The sequence below is a fragment of the Alosa alosa genome, chromosome 10 (assembly GCF_017589495.1).
Source record: "Alosa alosa isolate M-15738 ecotype Scorff River chromosome 10, AALO_Geno_1.1, whole genome shotgun sequence".
NCBI lineage: Eukaryota > Metazoa > Chordata > Actinopteri > Clupeiformes > Clupeidae > Alosa > Alosa alosa.
In genome coordinates, this window is record NC_063198.1 from 28111855 (window position 1) to 28127060 (window position 15206).

Genomic DNA, 15206 nt, shown 5'->3' on the forward strand with positions numbered 1-15206 from the left:
CATTTCCTTCCACCTCCCCTGCCACTGAAAGCGATTGGCTAGCAGGATCCAAACAGGACCTTTCTATTAAAGTGACATGTCTCCTTTGGTGCTATAAATATGCACGGTATCTATTATATTCCCCCTATTTACTTTAAGAGAAATAATAGTGTACTTTCTATAGTGAACTGTAATCCACTTGCGCTCGTAGGCCTATGTTATGAAAGCAGTTGTTTACCTCCAGCCTTTGTCTTTCGTTAATTTAAAACCAATCCACATGGTCTAGGTATCCGTAAGCATTTGCATCACTGCCAACCTTACTGGATGACGACAGGGCGGAAAGGCTTGTCCATGTCAGTGGATTTTCAGCGACAAAGATGATGTTTCCGAGGTTCATTCGTCGGTCCAAGAACTTGTGCTGAGAAGACACCGATGTCTGATATGTCAACCGTTCCCTCAGACGCAGGTAGCTGGCGATCTGTGGTTGCTTTTCTTCTAAAAGACAACTTGTGTATGTGTGTTGCTGTCGTGAATGTCCCGCAGTGCGGCCTACAACAACAGTGCACTTCCAGCAGGAGATTTCGGCTCCAGATCACCTTGCCACTGTTAGCCGTCTAGGATAGCGCTGAGTTTTGGAGTTTCGAAGAAATGTCTTTATCGTAACAGCTAATTTCCAAAATAAACATACGTGCAAGGGTTGTGCTGTCTAACTTACTTATTCACAAACCTACACAACGTTGTCTGGGAATGTAGCTCGCTATCTTATGCATTTAGCGACAGCTAACGCTAGCATAGTTAGCTGTTTCTGGCAGCCCGAACTAACGTTAGCAGTTAAACACTTCCCAGTTGGTTAGAGTATTAAGTTGTGTTGATCGAGTGTGGGGTTGTCACTTCTGTAACCAGTCTAAAGTTAGCCAGAAATATGTATTTCACTTGCCACCAACTGACATGAAACTACTTTAAGGGCTCACTAATGGTAAACTGTTTCATGCTTTCTTGAAAAAAAATTACTGTAAATGCTATGATAGCATGGATGTGTTAGCCACACAGAACTTTAAACGGGGTTCCCCTGCAGTGCAACCAAGTGCCCGACTTGTTTCCTTGGTTGCTAAAGTATCAGTAAACTGAAATAACCTGCTTGTATGAATGTCAGTTATGAAAGTTTCTCTCACGTTTGATTTATGCCTGAATTCAAAACTCAGATAATAAACATGCTAATGCTAACTTGTACCCAGCACGTATTGGGCAGCTGCCTTGCTAATAGTTTGGAAGCTGTATGACAACCGCCCAAAAAAGAGATGTTGAAGGCAAGAGGGCGGAAACTTTATTCACATTTGTCAAGGTAGCGTCATATCAAATCGGGAAATTAGTAGGATTGTTGATGCCAGTGTTTTAAACGAGCAATTGATGAAGAAAATTAATTTCATATAATATTCTGATAGAGGCCAGACCATTGACGCATTCCTGTCCGAAGAGTTGTGGATCTGCGCGCTCTCATGACATGTAACTTAACATTTCTTGGTGGGAATTTGGGATTTGCAAAAAGCAAAACAAAACAAAAATGTGACACCCTAAGCGTTTTCTTGATTACTCGATAGACTGTTGGGTTTGACATAGGTTCAATTTTGAAACTAGACAGTGCCATGATACAGGTTGGGAATGCCCATTTGGCACACGCCCCGACTGTGTTTATCATTTGATACTAATATTAGCATATCAGATAAACTGCGATTAGAGTAGGCTACAAACACACACATATGGACGTGTCATTGCTCAGACATACGCTCACTCAAGCCAGCCAGAGTTAAAAAGAGCTGGCCACCTTGCTATTCATAGTTCTTCTGAAGAGCTTCTACTCATTGTACGCCCAATGAAATTCAACTTCAGATGATTTGGAACACAGACAGTGTTGCCAAAACACAAGAAGCCCTTTCTTTGTTTGTTGTTCCTTTCAAGTGAACTGTGAGGCCTGATGGAGTATTGCATTTTGGGAAAAGAGTTCAAGTAAACATTTTTACCCACCCGCCCCATTGCATTTGGTCTAACAAATAGCCCATGCCTAATTTTACATTGCAACTAAGTGTTTGAAATAATGAATATATATTATCATCCCTTCTTAGGCTGTTCTTGGATCCAGTAGAAGCCACAGTCATGTACTCCGAGTGGAGGTCTCTGCACCTGGTGGTCCAGAACGACCAGGGCAATGTGAGCGTCCTGCACTCCTACCCGGCTCCGGTGGGACGGGATGTGGCCAACGCCGTGGTCCGGCCCCTGGGAGCCAGCCTGGGGGGCCCCACGTCAGAGAGCTTTCTGAAGACAGATAAAGAGGTAAGGGGTTAAGTGTGTGAGTTAAAAAAGTGTCTTAAGTTCCGCTAAATGTAAACATATAAAAATGGAGATGATGGAAGTCAGTGGCTTGCTTGAGATAATCTGGATCTCCACGGATTCTGAATTGTAGAATTATATGTATTCTCTTAAGTGTGATTATGATGTTTCCTTAACAGGAATATCAGAAAGAGTGGAGACTCACTGTCAAAGGGGCTTATATCACAGCTGGCCAGCCTTAGCAACCACAGAAGCAAAACAGAAAGCAAAACACATACACAAGCACAAACACACACACACACACACACACACACATATGAACCCACCCACCCACAGGCAAACCAACACCTCCAGTAAGTCACTTAAGTAAGTGAGAGAGTTAAGTAAGGGAGTGTGAGAGGGTGGTGCCAAACAATTCTTGAGAATTGGTCTCCTGTAAGTCATACTGTGTATATTTAGGATAGGCCATTGTTTTCTTCTGCAGTTATGTCCTCCTGTTCCAATGATTGATGATTATGAGATGCTTGGTCCTGGGGAGGAAGGGTGCCATAAGAAATAAGGGACCTAATGTTATGATTGCTGTTGTGTGGGCATTCACTTTAATCCTCTCTCTCTCTCTGTCTGTCGACGCCTCTCTGCTTGTTGAGGCCTTATATTATTGCAGTATTGAGAGTTTTGGAGTGTGCCTCCAAAATGCAGCTAGTTGTTGACAAGCTCTGCTGGTTTTTCTCCTTCTCGCTTCTCTTCAGCCTGTATCATGATTTTGTCTGCATGTGAGAGTGAGTCTCATTTCTGCCTCCTGCCTAGGACATGAACTGCGACAGTTCCCTTTTTGTTTGTATGTGCTAGCTGATTTGTATTGTCTGTGTGTGTGTGTGTGTGTGTGAGAGTTTGAGTGTGTGTGAACCCAGAACAGAACAACTCTGTATTGTTCCCTGTGCCTTTGCTAACTTCCGCCCCCTGTGTTGGAACCTCAGGTTCCTCCTAGCTTCTGTGTGGCGTGATAACAGTGCAAGGATTTCCTGTGTATTCCCTGAGGCCCCTGCCTCTGATTTTCACTGACTGCTCTCCTCTCCTCTCCCCTCACTGCTCAACCCAACCCAACCCAACCCTGCCTGAGCCTGGGTCCTCCACAGACAGCCCACTTGCCTGCCTGCCTGCCTGCCTGCCTGCAAGCCCAGTATTCATTAGATAAGGCTGTTTTGCTACAAGGGTTCAGGCAGAAATTCAAGTCCCATGCCAAGGAATGCACGCTGGCCCTTGTTTCAGCATGGCGAGTGTCTGTTGGGTTTCCTGGCATGTTTTCGCTCACGAGATAAGTGGCTGAGCCGAGAGCCGAGTGCTTTGGGGGCACTGCCTGTGGGTACTCTTCCTGTTAAGGACAGGGTGGCTGATCGGCTGGGCAGAGCAAGACCGCAGCCGCATGCCAAAGTTAATGAGTGATGTTGTTGATAAAGGCGTTAGAGAAGATGTAGCGTTGTTAGGAGGACAAATGTAGCCGTCTGTTTACTTGTCAGTGGCCCGTAGTGTCACATGATCGCTGTCTATTATGGCTCAAGGGAATTGTCCCATTCACTCTCAACATTATGAACACCAAACAAGTTTTTTTTTTCTAAGTTACAGATGTTTGTGGATAGCCTAATCTATGGCTACCATTCATTTCACCACAAACAATGATCTTTCTGTACACAGGGGCCGGGACTGAAAGGCTGAGAGGCATCTTCCCTCAGGCCATATGGGCCATTAACACTTTAAATTGACATTCAACAATTGGCATTTTTTACTTTTTCCTCACACAGTTAGGAGTTGTTTTAACCTCCATTTCACTGCTGTTTCACCTGTCCAATTATGCTTGTGACCAATAAATCGATATCCACGAATACATGTACCGGTATTCTGTCCTTCTGGACGTCAGGTGAAATGGACTATGGAGGTGCTGTGCTACGGCCTGACCCTGCCTCTGGACGGCGACACGGTGAAGCTCTGCGTGGACGTCTACACAGACTGGCTCATGGCCCTGGTGTCCCCGCGAGACTCCATACCTCAGCCCATCATCAAAGAGCCCAACCTCTACGTCCAGACCATTCTCAAGCACCTGCACAACCTCTTCTTGCCAAGGTACAGCAGTACTACTCTGTTTGCTACATCTCTCACGTTTTATCATTTCTAATATAATCATGTGCTGAATTGATTTCAACTAAATGTGGCTCCATTTCTCCAAAATGCAAAGGAAATGGTGGTTGTTAGAGGAGAGGATAGGAGAGGAGAGCCCATTTACTCACAGGCTGAGCAAAACAGAGTAAACATTAGTAGCCTATCATTATTATTATTGGGAATTATGCAGTAGTAGGGGGGGGTTGGTGCAACCCTGCTAGTTGTTTTGCTTCTTTGGGAGAAGAGAGTTAAATGGAGGGGAGCAGGGTCTGACCCCCTAACCCCCCTCTGTAATTTGTCCCATGATAGAGTTTGGCTTGTTATAATATAGCTTGTCATTTCAGCTGGAATGCTTTCACAAGATGTTATTTTGGCTTGAGTGTGACAGGCATGCTGATATTTTTGGAGATTTGTTTTCTTGGCTATTTTTTGTCAATGAGGAAAGAGGTTGGGTTCAAGGAGCAGTTATTGCTGGCACAGACTACCTTTATTTGTTTTGACTGAGGGCCCATGTTGAACCTAAATTAAATCAAAAATAGAACTTCTTTGAATGTGACTTTCTGTTCTCTTTCATCTTTTTCTTTTGTAACTCACCTTTTTAAAATCAAATTCTCTCTCTCTTTTTTAATTCTTTTTTGCCTTTGTCGTTTGTGTAAGAAAAAAAAAACTCCTAAACTTTTCTCTCTCTCTGTCTGTCTGTCTCTCTCACTTAATCTCACTTAATCTCACTTTCTCCCTGTCTTACCTGGGAGACTTACCTGTCAACAGTTTCACCTGAGTATTGACTCTCTGCTGTTTTTTTCCTCCTCTCCTCTCCAGGCCGGAACACTACAGCCCGATGCACTTCCGCCTGTGCCAGCAGGTGCTGTGTGCAGTACAGAAGCTGGCTCGCGACTCCTCCTCCATGGTGCGCGAGACCTGGGAAGTGTTGCTCCTCTTCCTGCTACGCATCAACGACAGCCTGCTTGCACCGCCCACCGTAGGAGGTGGGGAAGGACCACACACACACTCACACACACACACACCACTGATCTACACACTTTCAACTGGGGCTGCTAGTGGATGAGCTGTTGTGTCTCTAATACACACACACACACCACTGATCTACACACTTTCAACTGGGGCTGCTGGTGGATGAGCTGTTGTGTCTCTAATACACACACACACACACACACACACACACACACTTTTTTTTACACTGTCAGGTTAACATTGTTTACCCTACATTACAGTCCATGCCCAAGGTGACCTAAGCATCTGCAGTAAATCAGCAAATTTTAACAAAGCATTAGAACACACTGAGCTCTGCAAAACTGGCACACGTCAACATAAAATCGTGATGCACCTCATTTTCCTTGTTTGGATCACTGTTTATTATTGCTGAGGTAGAGCAGTGCCTGACTGCGTGCCTGTTGCTGTTTGCAGGCGGCATTGCAGAGAAGCTGGCTGAGAAGCTGATCAGCGTGCTGTTTGAGGTGTGGTTCCTGGCCTGCACGCGCTGCTTCCCCACGCCGCCCTACTGGAAGACGGCCAGGGAGATGCTGGCCAACTGGAGGCACCATCCGCCCGTGGTGGAGCAGTGGAGCAAAGTCATCGCCGCCCTCACCTCCAGGTAAACCGCGCCACTGACCTGTGGGCACGGGCATGATGGGCACCGCAGATCGGGGAGGGATGTGTCAGTGCCCAAGTGTCACGGCTTCAAGACCCAGTCCAAACCAGAATCCCTGGCTTTATATTTATAATATGGGCTTCTTGCACGAAAGGCTAAAATACGATCGTTTGTTTTTTGCCGCTATTGTTAATATAATTACAATTAATTGTAAGTGTCTACATAGACCCGGTTGGGTGTTGCACCTAGTGAATAAGCATGTTACGATAAAGAAGCATTTTTGTGTATGTTAATTTTTTTATTAATGGGCGAACAAGATATTCAGTGTCGGAGTGAAGATGTAAGGAGCAGAATATGCCGTAACACAGTTAACGCTCCACCGGAAAACCAGAGCGCACTGAGAGCCTTTCGTGCAAAAAAAGCCCATTAAATATATATTTTATAGTATATATATAAACATTGTTAGACTTCATCAAGTTACTGTAAATCATTCTGTAGATATACATATTCACGTATGTGTGTGAGAGTGCGTGCATTTGTTTGTGTGGTGTGGTTTGGTGTGTGTGTGTGCATGCACGCACATGCATCCGTGAGTAATGTGGGTTGTTGCCGTATGTGCATGTATGTATTTATGGGTGTGTCACTGAGTGGTCACTCCTCTTTTTGTCACTAATGTATTTGTCATGTGCAGCTAGTATTTCACAATCACAATCCTACTAAGTCTTTTTCTTGGGATCTTCTCTCTTTCTCTCCATATCTCTTTCGCTTGTGTTTGTTGTCGTTCTTTTCTTCTGTCCAGATTATTGCGGTTCACGTACGGCCCCTCGTTCCCGCCGTTCAAGGTCCCAGAGGAGGACGCCAACCTCATCCCCTCTGAGATGGACAACGACTGTGTGGCCCAGACATGGTTTCGTTTTCTGCACATGCTCAGGTACTGCACCCAACGTGAGGATGTCCCATCACAGTGTAGACCCCACAGAACGCTGCTAGGGGCACGAGTTTGTTCTCCCTTCCTAAACCACGGTTACAACACTGAGGGCTGGTCTCCTGTCCATTGATTAAGCCTAATCCTAAATTAACCTTTATTGGAGATTTCCATTGAAAAAGAAATTCTTGCAGCCTAGAACTGGGCTTAATTCATGGACAGGAAACTGGCCTTGTGGTGGTAATCGTAGCAGAGGACTCTGATGGGAAGTACATGTGTGGAATAAACATGGCATTACAGCTTTTTGTTTAAGAAGAGTATATATACTTACTTATACTTATAATGATGAACTATCTAAAAACAAATGTGTGACCCCTCTCTTGAGTCAACTTAGCCTGTGTACTGGGGATGGGTGACTATCACAGCCATACATGTGTGAGGCCTTTTGGCCTGAGGACTACAGTAATTTCCTGTGTATTAGCCGCATTATGTATAAGCCACAAGGCAGTGTTAAAAGAAATAAAACCATATTAATACCATATTAACTGCCCCAGTGTATTAACCTCATAGCTGAAGAAATTTTGCAAAATCAATATATAAGCCACCGCTAATAGTTGGAAAATTACAGTATGTACAGTACAGCATACAGCAGTCAAAAAGCATTTCTAAAACTGATAGTTCCCGGTCCTTGATTATGATTGGCTGAATCGCGTTCGATGCCGTTGTAAAATCCAGCACAAACATACACCTTGACCGCATTCCGTTCTATATTACTGCGCTACCATAACTTGATACAAAAGTAGCTGCGTCTCGACGTTGCTTGGGAACCATTCAGATAGAGGAAATATATCTCTTGGCGGAAGAATAAGGGGTGTTTTAGGCACTCCGCTAGCACGTTATGCCTAACAACGCCCCTTAGCTGTAGTAGAATCAGCGTAACCTACGGTCTCCTGGGGCTTATTGCTTAAATGTGCAGCATTGGCCTATACAGTACAGTACACATATGCATTTTGCCAGAAGGCCACACAGATTTGTGAGTGTGATGACCTTTGTATACTGGGGGCGCGTGTGTCAGTCTTGAGACAAGACTACTCGGCTAGACTAGTATTGTGGAATTGGCTTTGTGCATGTGGTCCTCCTTCTGAATACCTCAGCCTTGCTGATTGTGTGTCCACCCCACCCCCCAAACACTAGCAACCCGGTGGACCTGAGCAACCCGGTGATCGTGAGCTCCACGCCAAAGTTCCAGGAGCAGCTCCTTGGGGTGAGCGGGGTGCCCCAGGAGGTGGTGCAGCACCCCTGTCTCAAGCAGCTGCCCCAGATCTTCTTCCGCGCCATGAGGGGCATCAGCTGCCTGGTGGACGCCTTCCTAGGTGAGTGTGTGTGTGTGTGGCACGTCGTCTCACCCTGACACAGTCTGGGGGCTGAGGTGCGCCTGTAAACCCTCCCAATATCCTCTAAATCCCACCACAGAGCTCTGTTGTTTTGAAGGTGGATGATAGCAGTGCCCTCTCTCTACTCTCAGTTCTGTGTTTGGGAGCCCTGAGAGCCATAGCATTTCTTTGAAGTCTCTCTTCCTGCTCAGGAGGATGTCTGGCTCATCATTTCTGCTGTGTATATTTGTGTAGTCAAAAGCAGGTAGACATGCGCGGTGCGGCGCGCAAGCAGAGGCGCTGCCCTAACCAGAGGAACTGCTCTGCGGTCACTATGATCCCTTTTGAAAGACTCGCCCTCTCAGCTGACCTCCGCTCTGCAGCTCCGAGAGATGATCTCTTTTTTTTACTTAATTCTGTCGTTTTTTGTTTTGTTTTGCTTTTTTTTTACTTAATTCTGTCGTTTTTTGTTTTGTTTTGCTTTTTTTGTTTGTGATGTTGAATTGGCTCAAGTGTTGATGTGTGTGTTCTCCTGTACTGTAGGTGTTGCGGTCTTTAAGACACTCAAGCTCCATGAAAAGCTGCCTTCCTATGGTATTCTACCCTCCCTGGGGCCCTCTCTCTCTCCTCTCACATGATTCTGCCAATCTGGGCTATAAGGGCTTATGTGCCTGGGACTATGCTAGTCTGCCTGTCCCTGATTGCTTCAAAACTGAAATGCTGAAAGACTGTTTTTATTTAGGGCTGTTTCATAGTACAAGCTATGTGGACTCATGTGTCATGCTATGCAAGGAGGGTTTGACACATGCTTAGGTAGCAAGTCCAAATTGTTCTAACACAAAGTGAGTGTTAATGTCATGCCTTTCTGATATGGATGCATTGTTGGCATAACTTGCGTAGACCATAAGGGGGCTCTTTGATAGGTTTGTGAGCCTGGCGTTTACAACTTTGTCTGCATAGTTTGTGTAGACTATGGAACAGCCTTTATAGTGCACCATACAGTTTCATAGCTTGTTAACTGTTCTGTCTGTGTTTTTTGTGACCTTTGGTCTAGTAACACACACACACTCACACACACACACACACACACACACACACACACGCAAGCATACACAAGTCGGCACATTTAAATCATGTTTGTAGAGTTTAGTTCTTTTCAGTTTTCAGTGGTTAAATCTTTCTGTGGTCTGTCCCACAGTGACAGGAAGCATGTGTGTGGTCTGTTGTGGAAAGGCTGAGTCCAGCCCTACGCCTAAGTTAGGATATGATGGGCCTCTGCTCTACCGCATGGTCACACAGTGGCCATGCACTTCATCCTTGTGCTACACAATGTGTAGTGCCTTTTTTGACCTTGGAAAACACCCCTATAAACTCTCAAAAGTGTGTGTGTGGGGCAGACCAGCTTGCATGTCTAGATGACCTTTTCAGACCTCACATAGTGTTTACATTGCTCCTCTGGGCCTGACAGGCACATATACATTGAGCTATGCAGTAACGTAAACATTGTAAGCAGATAGGCGCTTGCACATACAACAAATATTTTCCTTTCCCTACATCGTTATGTTCTGTTTGTTGACCATTAAGTGCCACTACCATCAAAAATCGACCAATGGCCAATGTGCTGTAGCTCTGTTAATGTCTTTGTTTTGTCAGTGACTGCAATGATCAACATTTTACTAAATGCAAATCATACTTTTCCCGTGTGCCCTTACACAGTGGCACATTGTACTAACACACTGTCATTGTGATATATATGCTGTGTATGCGTTCCCTCGTGCCCTGGGTCCTGTGCTGCTTACAGTGTAAAGTCTGCGCCACTATTTTATTTTCTTCTTTCTTTTTTTCCATCCATGTTTCTCTCTCTTCCTTGTATAGGGTTACATGAGCTTTCTTCCACAGGAGCCACCATGTCTCGGGGCTATATACGGGACAGACTGCCCTCTTTAGGTACTTTGAGATGCACTAAAGCAATGAACTCACACCTGACAGCCATGCTTGATTCCTCCAATACTGCAGCTGGCTTCAGTCAGGAAGCATGTTCAGCACATTTGGATAATTTGTTATTTCGTTTTTTATATTAATTCCATAATTGTGCTTATACTTATAACTCCACAAATAAGTATTTGTACATTTTTATTTATATATTTGTACAATAGGTGCACCTGTTTTCTATTATCTCACCACATTTATGTTCATTTTCTGTCTGTTTGTGAACACCATCTTTTTTTCCCAGGTGTTGCGGTGTCTAGGAACAATTTTCGAGACAGGCTGCCATCTTATGGTACTTTGTAGATCTCCTAAAGAACCATCAGGGAGCTTGATGTGGATTGGTGGATTTGCTGGGGTTGGAAAGATCTTATTGTGGATTGGTGCATGCACTATGGCTGCGGTGCTTTGGCCCTTTATGTCAAGGGTCAAAAATGTACTCTTAAATTCAGTATAATCTGCATTCTACACTGCATATGCTTATCAGGTCTCATTTTCTAAATAAATAAAATAGTTAAGAAAGGAAACACCAAGGCTTCATTATCATGGCTGGGTCTTGAACATCAGCATCAAGACTTTTCAGGGAGTCAAAATAGAATAGATTTTCCTTTTAAGATGTGCTCTCTTGCAGGTGTGGGAACGCTATTGACACACAATTATCTGAGCTCATCTAATTAATGTAATCAAGAACTTTGCAGTTACGCTGACAATCCAGTAGAAATTGATAGATGTCATGCTGTGAGGGGATGGGGCATATGTCGAATAGCCCTGGAATGGGCCTTTTGGTGTAGAGTTACCGTAGTGCCGACTCCCCTCTCAACCTGACATCTGCTCAAACACCCGTTGTGCTTCAGTTCATTAGAACTAGTGAAGTAAATCCATTGGTTCAAGTGCAACTAACAGGACTAGGTTCTAGTGCTCTACTGACACGAAATCAGAAGAGCAAGCCATTGCTTCCAGAGGCCATAATGCATTGCATCGGGGTTTTGAAATATACACAGATTGTGTCAATGCTTTATTTTGTTTATCCTGCATTTTGGCATTGTGTTGATCCTGATCAAGTTGGACTTGAGCTTCACTAACCTAATCAATGTTGTGGGGATCCTCAGGAAATGTGTGGTTTATGGTGCATGGATTGATTACTATTATTGTTATTGTTATTGGACATGAATTGATTACTATTATTGTTATTGTAAATTAGCCTGGCTGCGCCTGCCTGCATCTCGGCTCATTTTTTTTTCTCTGAGATAGTAGTCTGGCTGCTCTCCATGGATTTATGTTTCCCTCAACCACCCGGATGGTGCACCATTCAGCAATGATGTTACCATTTCGATATCGAAAGTTGCAGTGGTAGAACTAGAGAAAGCAATAAAATGATAGTAGCAATGTCAGCAAACAACAAAACAATTGCAGCTGGAAATACATGTATATTTTAAATCACAGGTAAATACATTGTTTTTTCACTGCAAATGTGATTTATTATCCGTTTGCAAAGGTTAGTGGTGAGTTAGGAAGTAGCGTTAGGAATCCCTGATCAATACGATTAGTTAGGCTGGACCATTGACTTCAACGTTAACACAAAGTCTACGGCCACTTGGATGCTACAATTGCCAGACGCTTTTCACCACAAGTGAATAGGTCTGGTGACACCAGGCTAAAGGCACATGCCATCTTTGCTCCGGGATGTTTTTCTTTTGATGATGTTTTGCTTAATTGCCCAAAGCTGCCATGATGTTACGCCCAAGCGACGTCCTAAATAACAATGACGATTTTGGAATTCAGGTGATCTAATGACGATTTCCGTGAACACAGGACAGCTGGGGACCTCACTTCCTGTTTCACCTGTGTGATTGTTCTCTGTTCCATGCCACTGCAGGTATATCCCGCCCCCGTTCAGACAGTGCCCCTCCCACTCCTGTGAACAGGCTAAGCATGCCTCCGGCCCCAACAACCACGAACACAACACCACCACACAGCCGCCGGCACCGCCCAACGGCCGTTACCAAGACAACCAGCAAGGCCTCAACGGTAGGTAATGCTGAGCTGCAGCAGTGTTTTTTTTTTTTTATCGTACATTCATAGCCACATACACCTACCTAGGACCCTACTTTGAAATAATATATTCAAATATGTATCTAGCAAAATGAGAATAATGTTTGTGGTCCATGCATTTGAAACGTAAGACTTTGCCCATCTTTCCAATTAGGGTTAATGTGAAATACAGTGATGGCAATATTACCATCAAAGGGTATTTAGATACTGATTCAAAATAAACGACTTTGTAAATGACTAACCATTTGCAAATAAAATGCTACTTATCCATCTGCCACCAGACGGGACAGTCCAAGGTGTCGCATCAGACCTCCTCCTCGTCATCTCCTCTGTCTAGCCCCAACCAAACAAGCTCTGAACCGCGACCCCTGCCCGCACCTACACGGCCTAAGGTCAACAGTGTCCTCAACCTGTTTGGCCAGTGGCTGTTTGACGCTGCGCTGGTCCACTGCAAACTCCACTCAAGCCTGAGTAGGGACAGCAGCATGACTGGTAAGATCCGACACACACACACACACACACACACACACACACATTTACTCCTAAAATGCCTGCTAAAAACGCCTATAGAATCCTATGGCATTCTAGACTAAATAACCTTATTTCCTGAGGGTTTTCTGAAAACATACTAAAAATTGTCAACGTCTACCAAAATGTAATATCTAAGCCTCTGTACACCTAGAAACATGAAATAAAAAGCATGCTGCGCTACGCAGCATCCAACGGGAGGGTCAGTGTTACGCTACGCAGCATCCAGCGGGAGGGTCAATGTTGCGTCATGCAGCATCCAGCGCGAATGGGTTAATTAAGCTTCAAAGGCCTGGCCACATATTGTTTTAGCACCCCAACTTGCTCATGGCCAAATGGTGACAATAGGAGGTCTGCTCCCCCATCCTTGCTCCCTAGTGTATACAATAAAGTCACACCTGAGGATCAGCCAAAAGGTCCCTAGACATTGCCTACTGAATTCTAATCATTCAAGGACAAACAATGGATACACTGCATACAAACCAAAGAGACACACAGGGTACACATGGGTACAAAAATCACAAATGACCATAAGAAGTACACAGTATGTACATTTACGGAAATTATTCTGATTCACAACACTTTCAAAGGGGATATGTGTAGGATTTTTAGTTGAAAACATTCAACTAAAAGAGATGAGGGATGACCGTTGTGAAGCGTGAAGAATACTCGGACTCAGGCCGTTAGACTTCAACAGCTAGCTTGGGACTAAATTCTCGTAATACCACGTTGAGGTGCTGTGTGGAAGAGTGTTGTCGTGGAAGCAGTGGTGCGTTTAAAACTACATGAAATGTGAGTTTTTCCTTAATTGCAGCAGTTTCCCCAGACCTGACGATATGCATTATGCGTCAAGTGCCAATGTTTAATGAGTGCCTAGCATCTGCTTATTTATAATAAACTCTTTTGGTAGGCTCTTCTCATTATAAAAGGATGACTTGCAGATTTGTCATCAGAAGGTCACTTTATTTATTTATATCTTTTGACCAGGGTCGTTTCTTTGTGCTGTTTGAAGTGTTATTTAGCTGTCTGTGTTTGTTTGGCTGCCTCCATATCGACTCCGCCACCACCCACCCCACCAGAGAACCGGAACATTCCAAGGCATTTTTGTGAGCCTGTCAACTCTGAGCCATGTATTAGCATTTATTCGACGGTGTGGTAGAAATTGCCAAGGGTGATGGAGCTTCACTGTCCGTTTGTCTCTTCCTTTTGCATGTGGGGTGTGATGAACAACCTTTGTTAATTAAGCAGGGGTTTGGTAAATGCTCAGTCAGTGATGCTGAGCAAAGCATGACAGAGTTCATGCAGCTTGACAGAAACAAATGCCATTGGAGTGCTTCATTGCCTTTTTCGTAATTTGTTCACATATTACTGTTTTTCTTTGATTAGTTTGATTCGTTAAATTTTTTTTGTTGTTGTCTTGCAGCCACATATTTCCAAATTCTTCTTTCTTATAAATCTTGTAAGTAAGGCACTCAAGCTTTTTCTTGATAAGTTTTGGCTCGTTTTGCTCTTTTGCATAGGTTTGCCTAATAGTTTGTGAGTTAAAAAGAACCGCATACACCTAATTTTGCAGTGACATTTTCATCCATTTCACATAGTAGCACTGTTTGGATTGTAAGGGCAGGCTTTGCTTTGTTTCCTGCTTGTGTTTGTTTGGACTGAATGGTCACCGCCCAGATTCCTTTGGGTCAATTGCAACAGATATCATGGAAAACATGGATGGGGACTGATAACAGAGTCTGAACTTCAAGACAGGCTTTCTGACATTTTACCAACCAGAAATGTCTTTCACTGTTGTAATTCTCTCATTTGTAGTCAAAAAATAGCCTAGTCACAAAACTCAAAAATTAAGCCACGACATAAATGTTTGTTTACAATTGACTCTGCCTGCACATACAGTAATTGCCTTAGCCCATCTCACCACAACACTTTTAACCCATACCCTGTTCACCATAGGGGTTTATACTAACAAGATTTTGAAGGACTATCTTGCCATTTGTGCAGTTTATTACGCCTATTCTTTTATTTTTAGAGCAGTTGGGTGTACTGATGGATGCCGTGGATGTCTTTGCAATTTTTATGAGTGAAATCATACTTTGTGAATATTAAGAGCTGCTGTCCTGACTCATTGGGCATTTAGTCTCATTTCTCCAATGGATGAGTCTGTTTTATGGTTCGAGTGCTGACAAGGAGAGTGCATTACCCCCCCACACACTCTTTCTCCAGGGCCCTCTTGGCCAAAGTAGTTGAATCCAGCTGGACTACTACGCTGGTG

General features: G+C 44.0%; 1 protein-coding gene across 1 annotated transcript in view; it reads left to right on the forward strand.

Annotated features, from left to right (window-relative positions):
* Positions 1–271: 271 nt before the first annotated feature.
* ralgapb (Ral GTPase activating protein non-catalytic subunit beta) overlaps positions 272–15206 on the forward strand; it is a gene marked incomplete in the record, with an annotated part of 41203 nt that continues 26268 nt past the window's right edge. Inside the window, 9 exon segments of the mRNA XM_048255513.1 lie at positions 272–445; positions 2100–2307; positions 4220–4422; positions 5278–5444; positions 5884–6070; positions 6867–6998; positions 8187–8365; positions 12228–12379; positions 12685–12895. Coding sequence (XP_048111470.1) covers positions 2131–2307; positions 4220–4422; positions 5278–5444; positions 5884–6070; positions 6867–6998; positions 8187–8365; positions 12228–12379; positions 12685–12895 — 1408 coding nt within the window.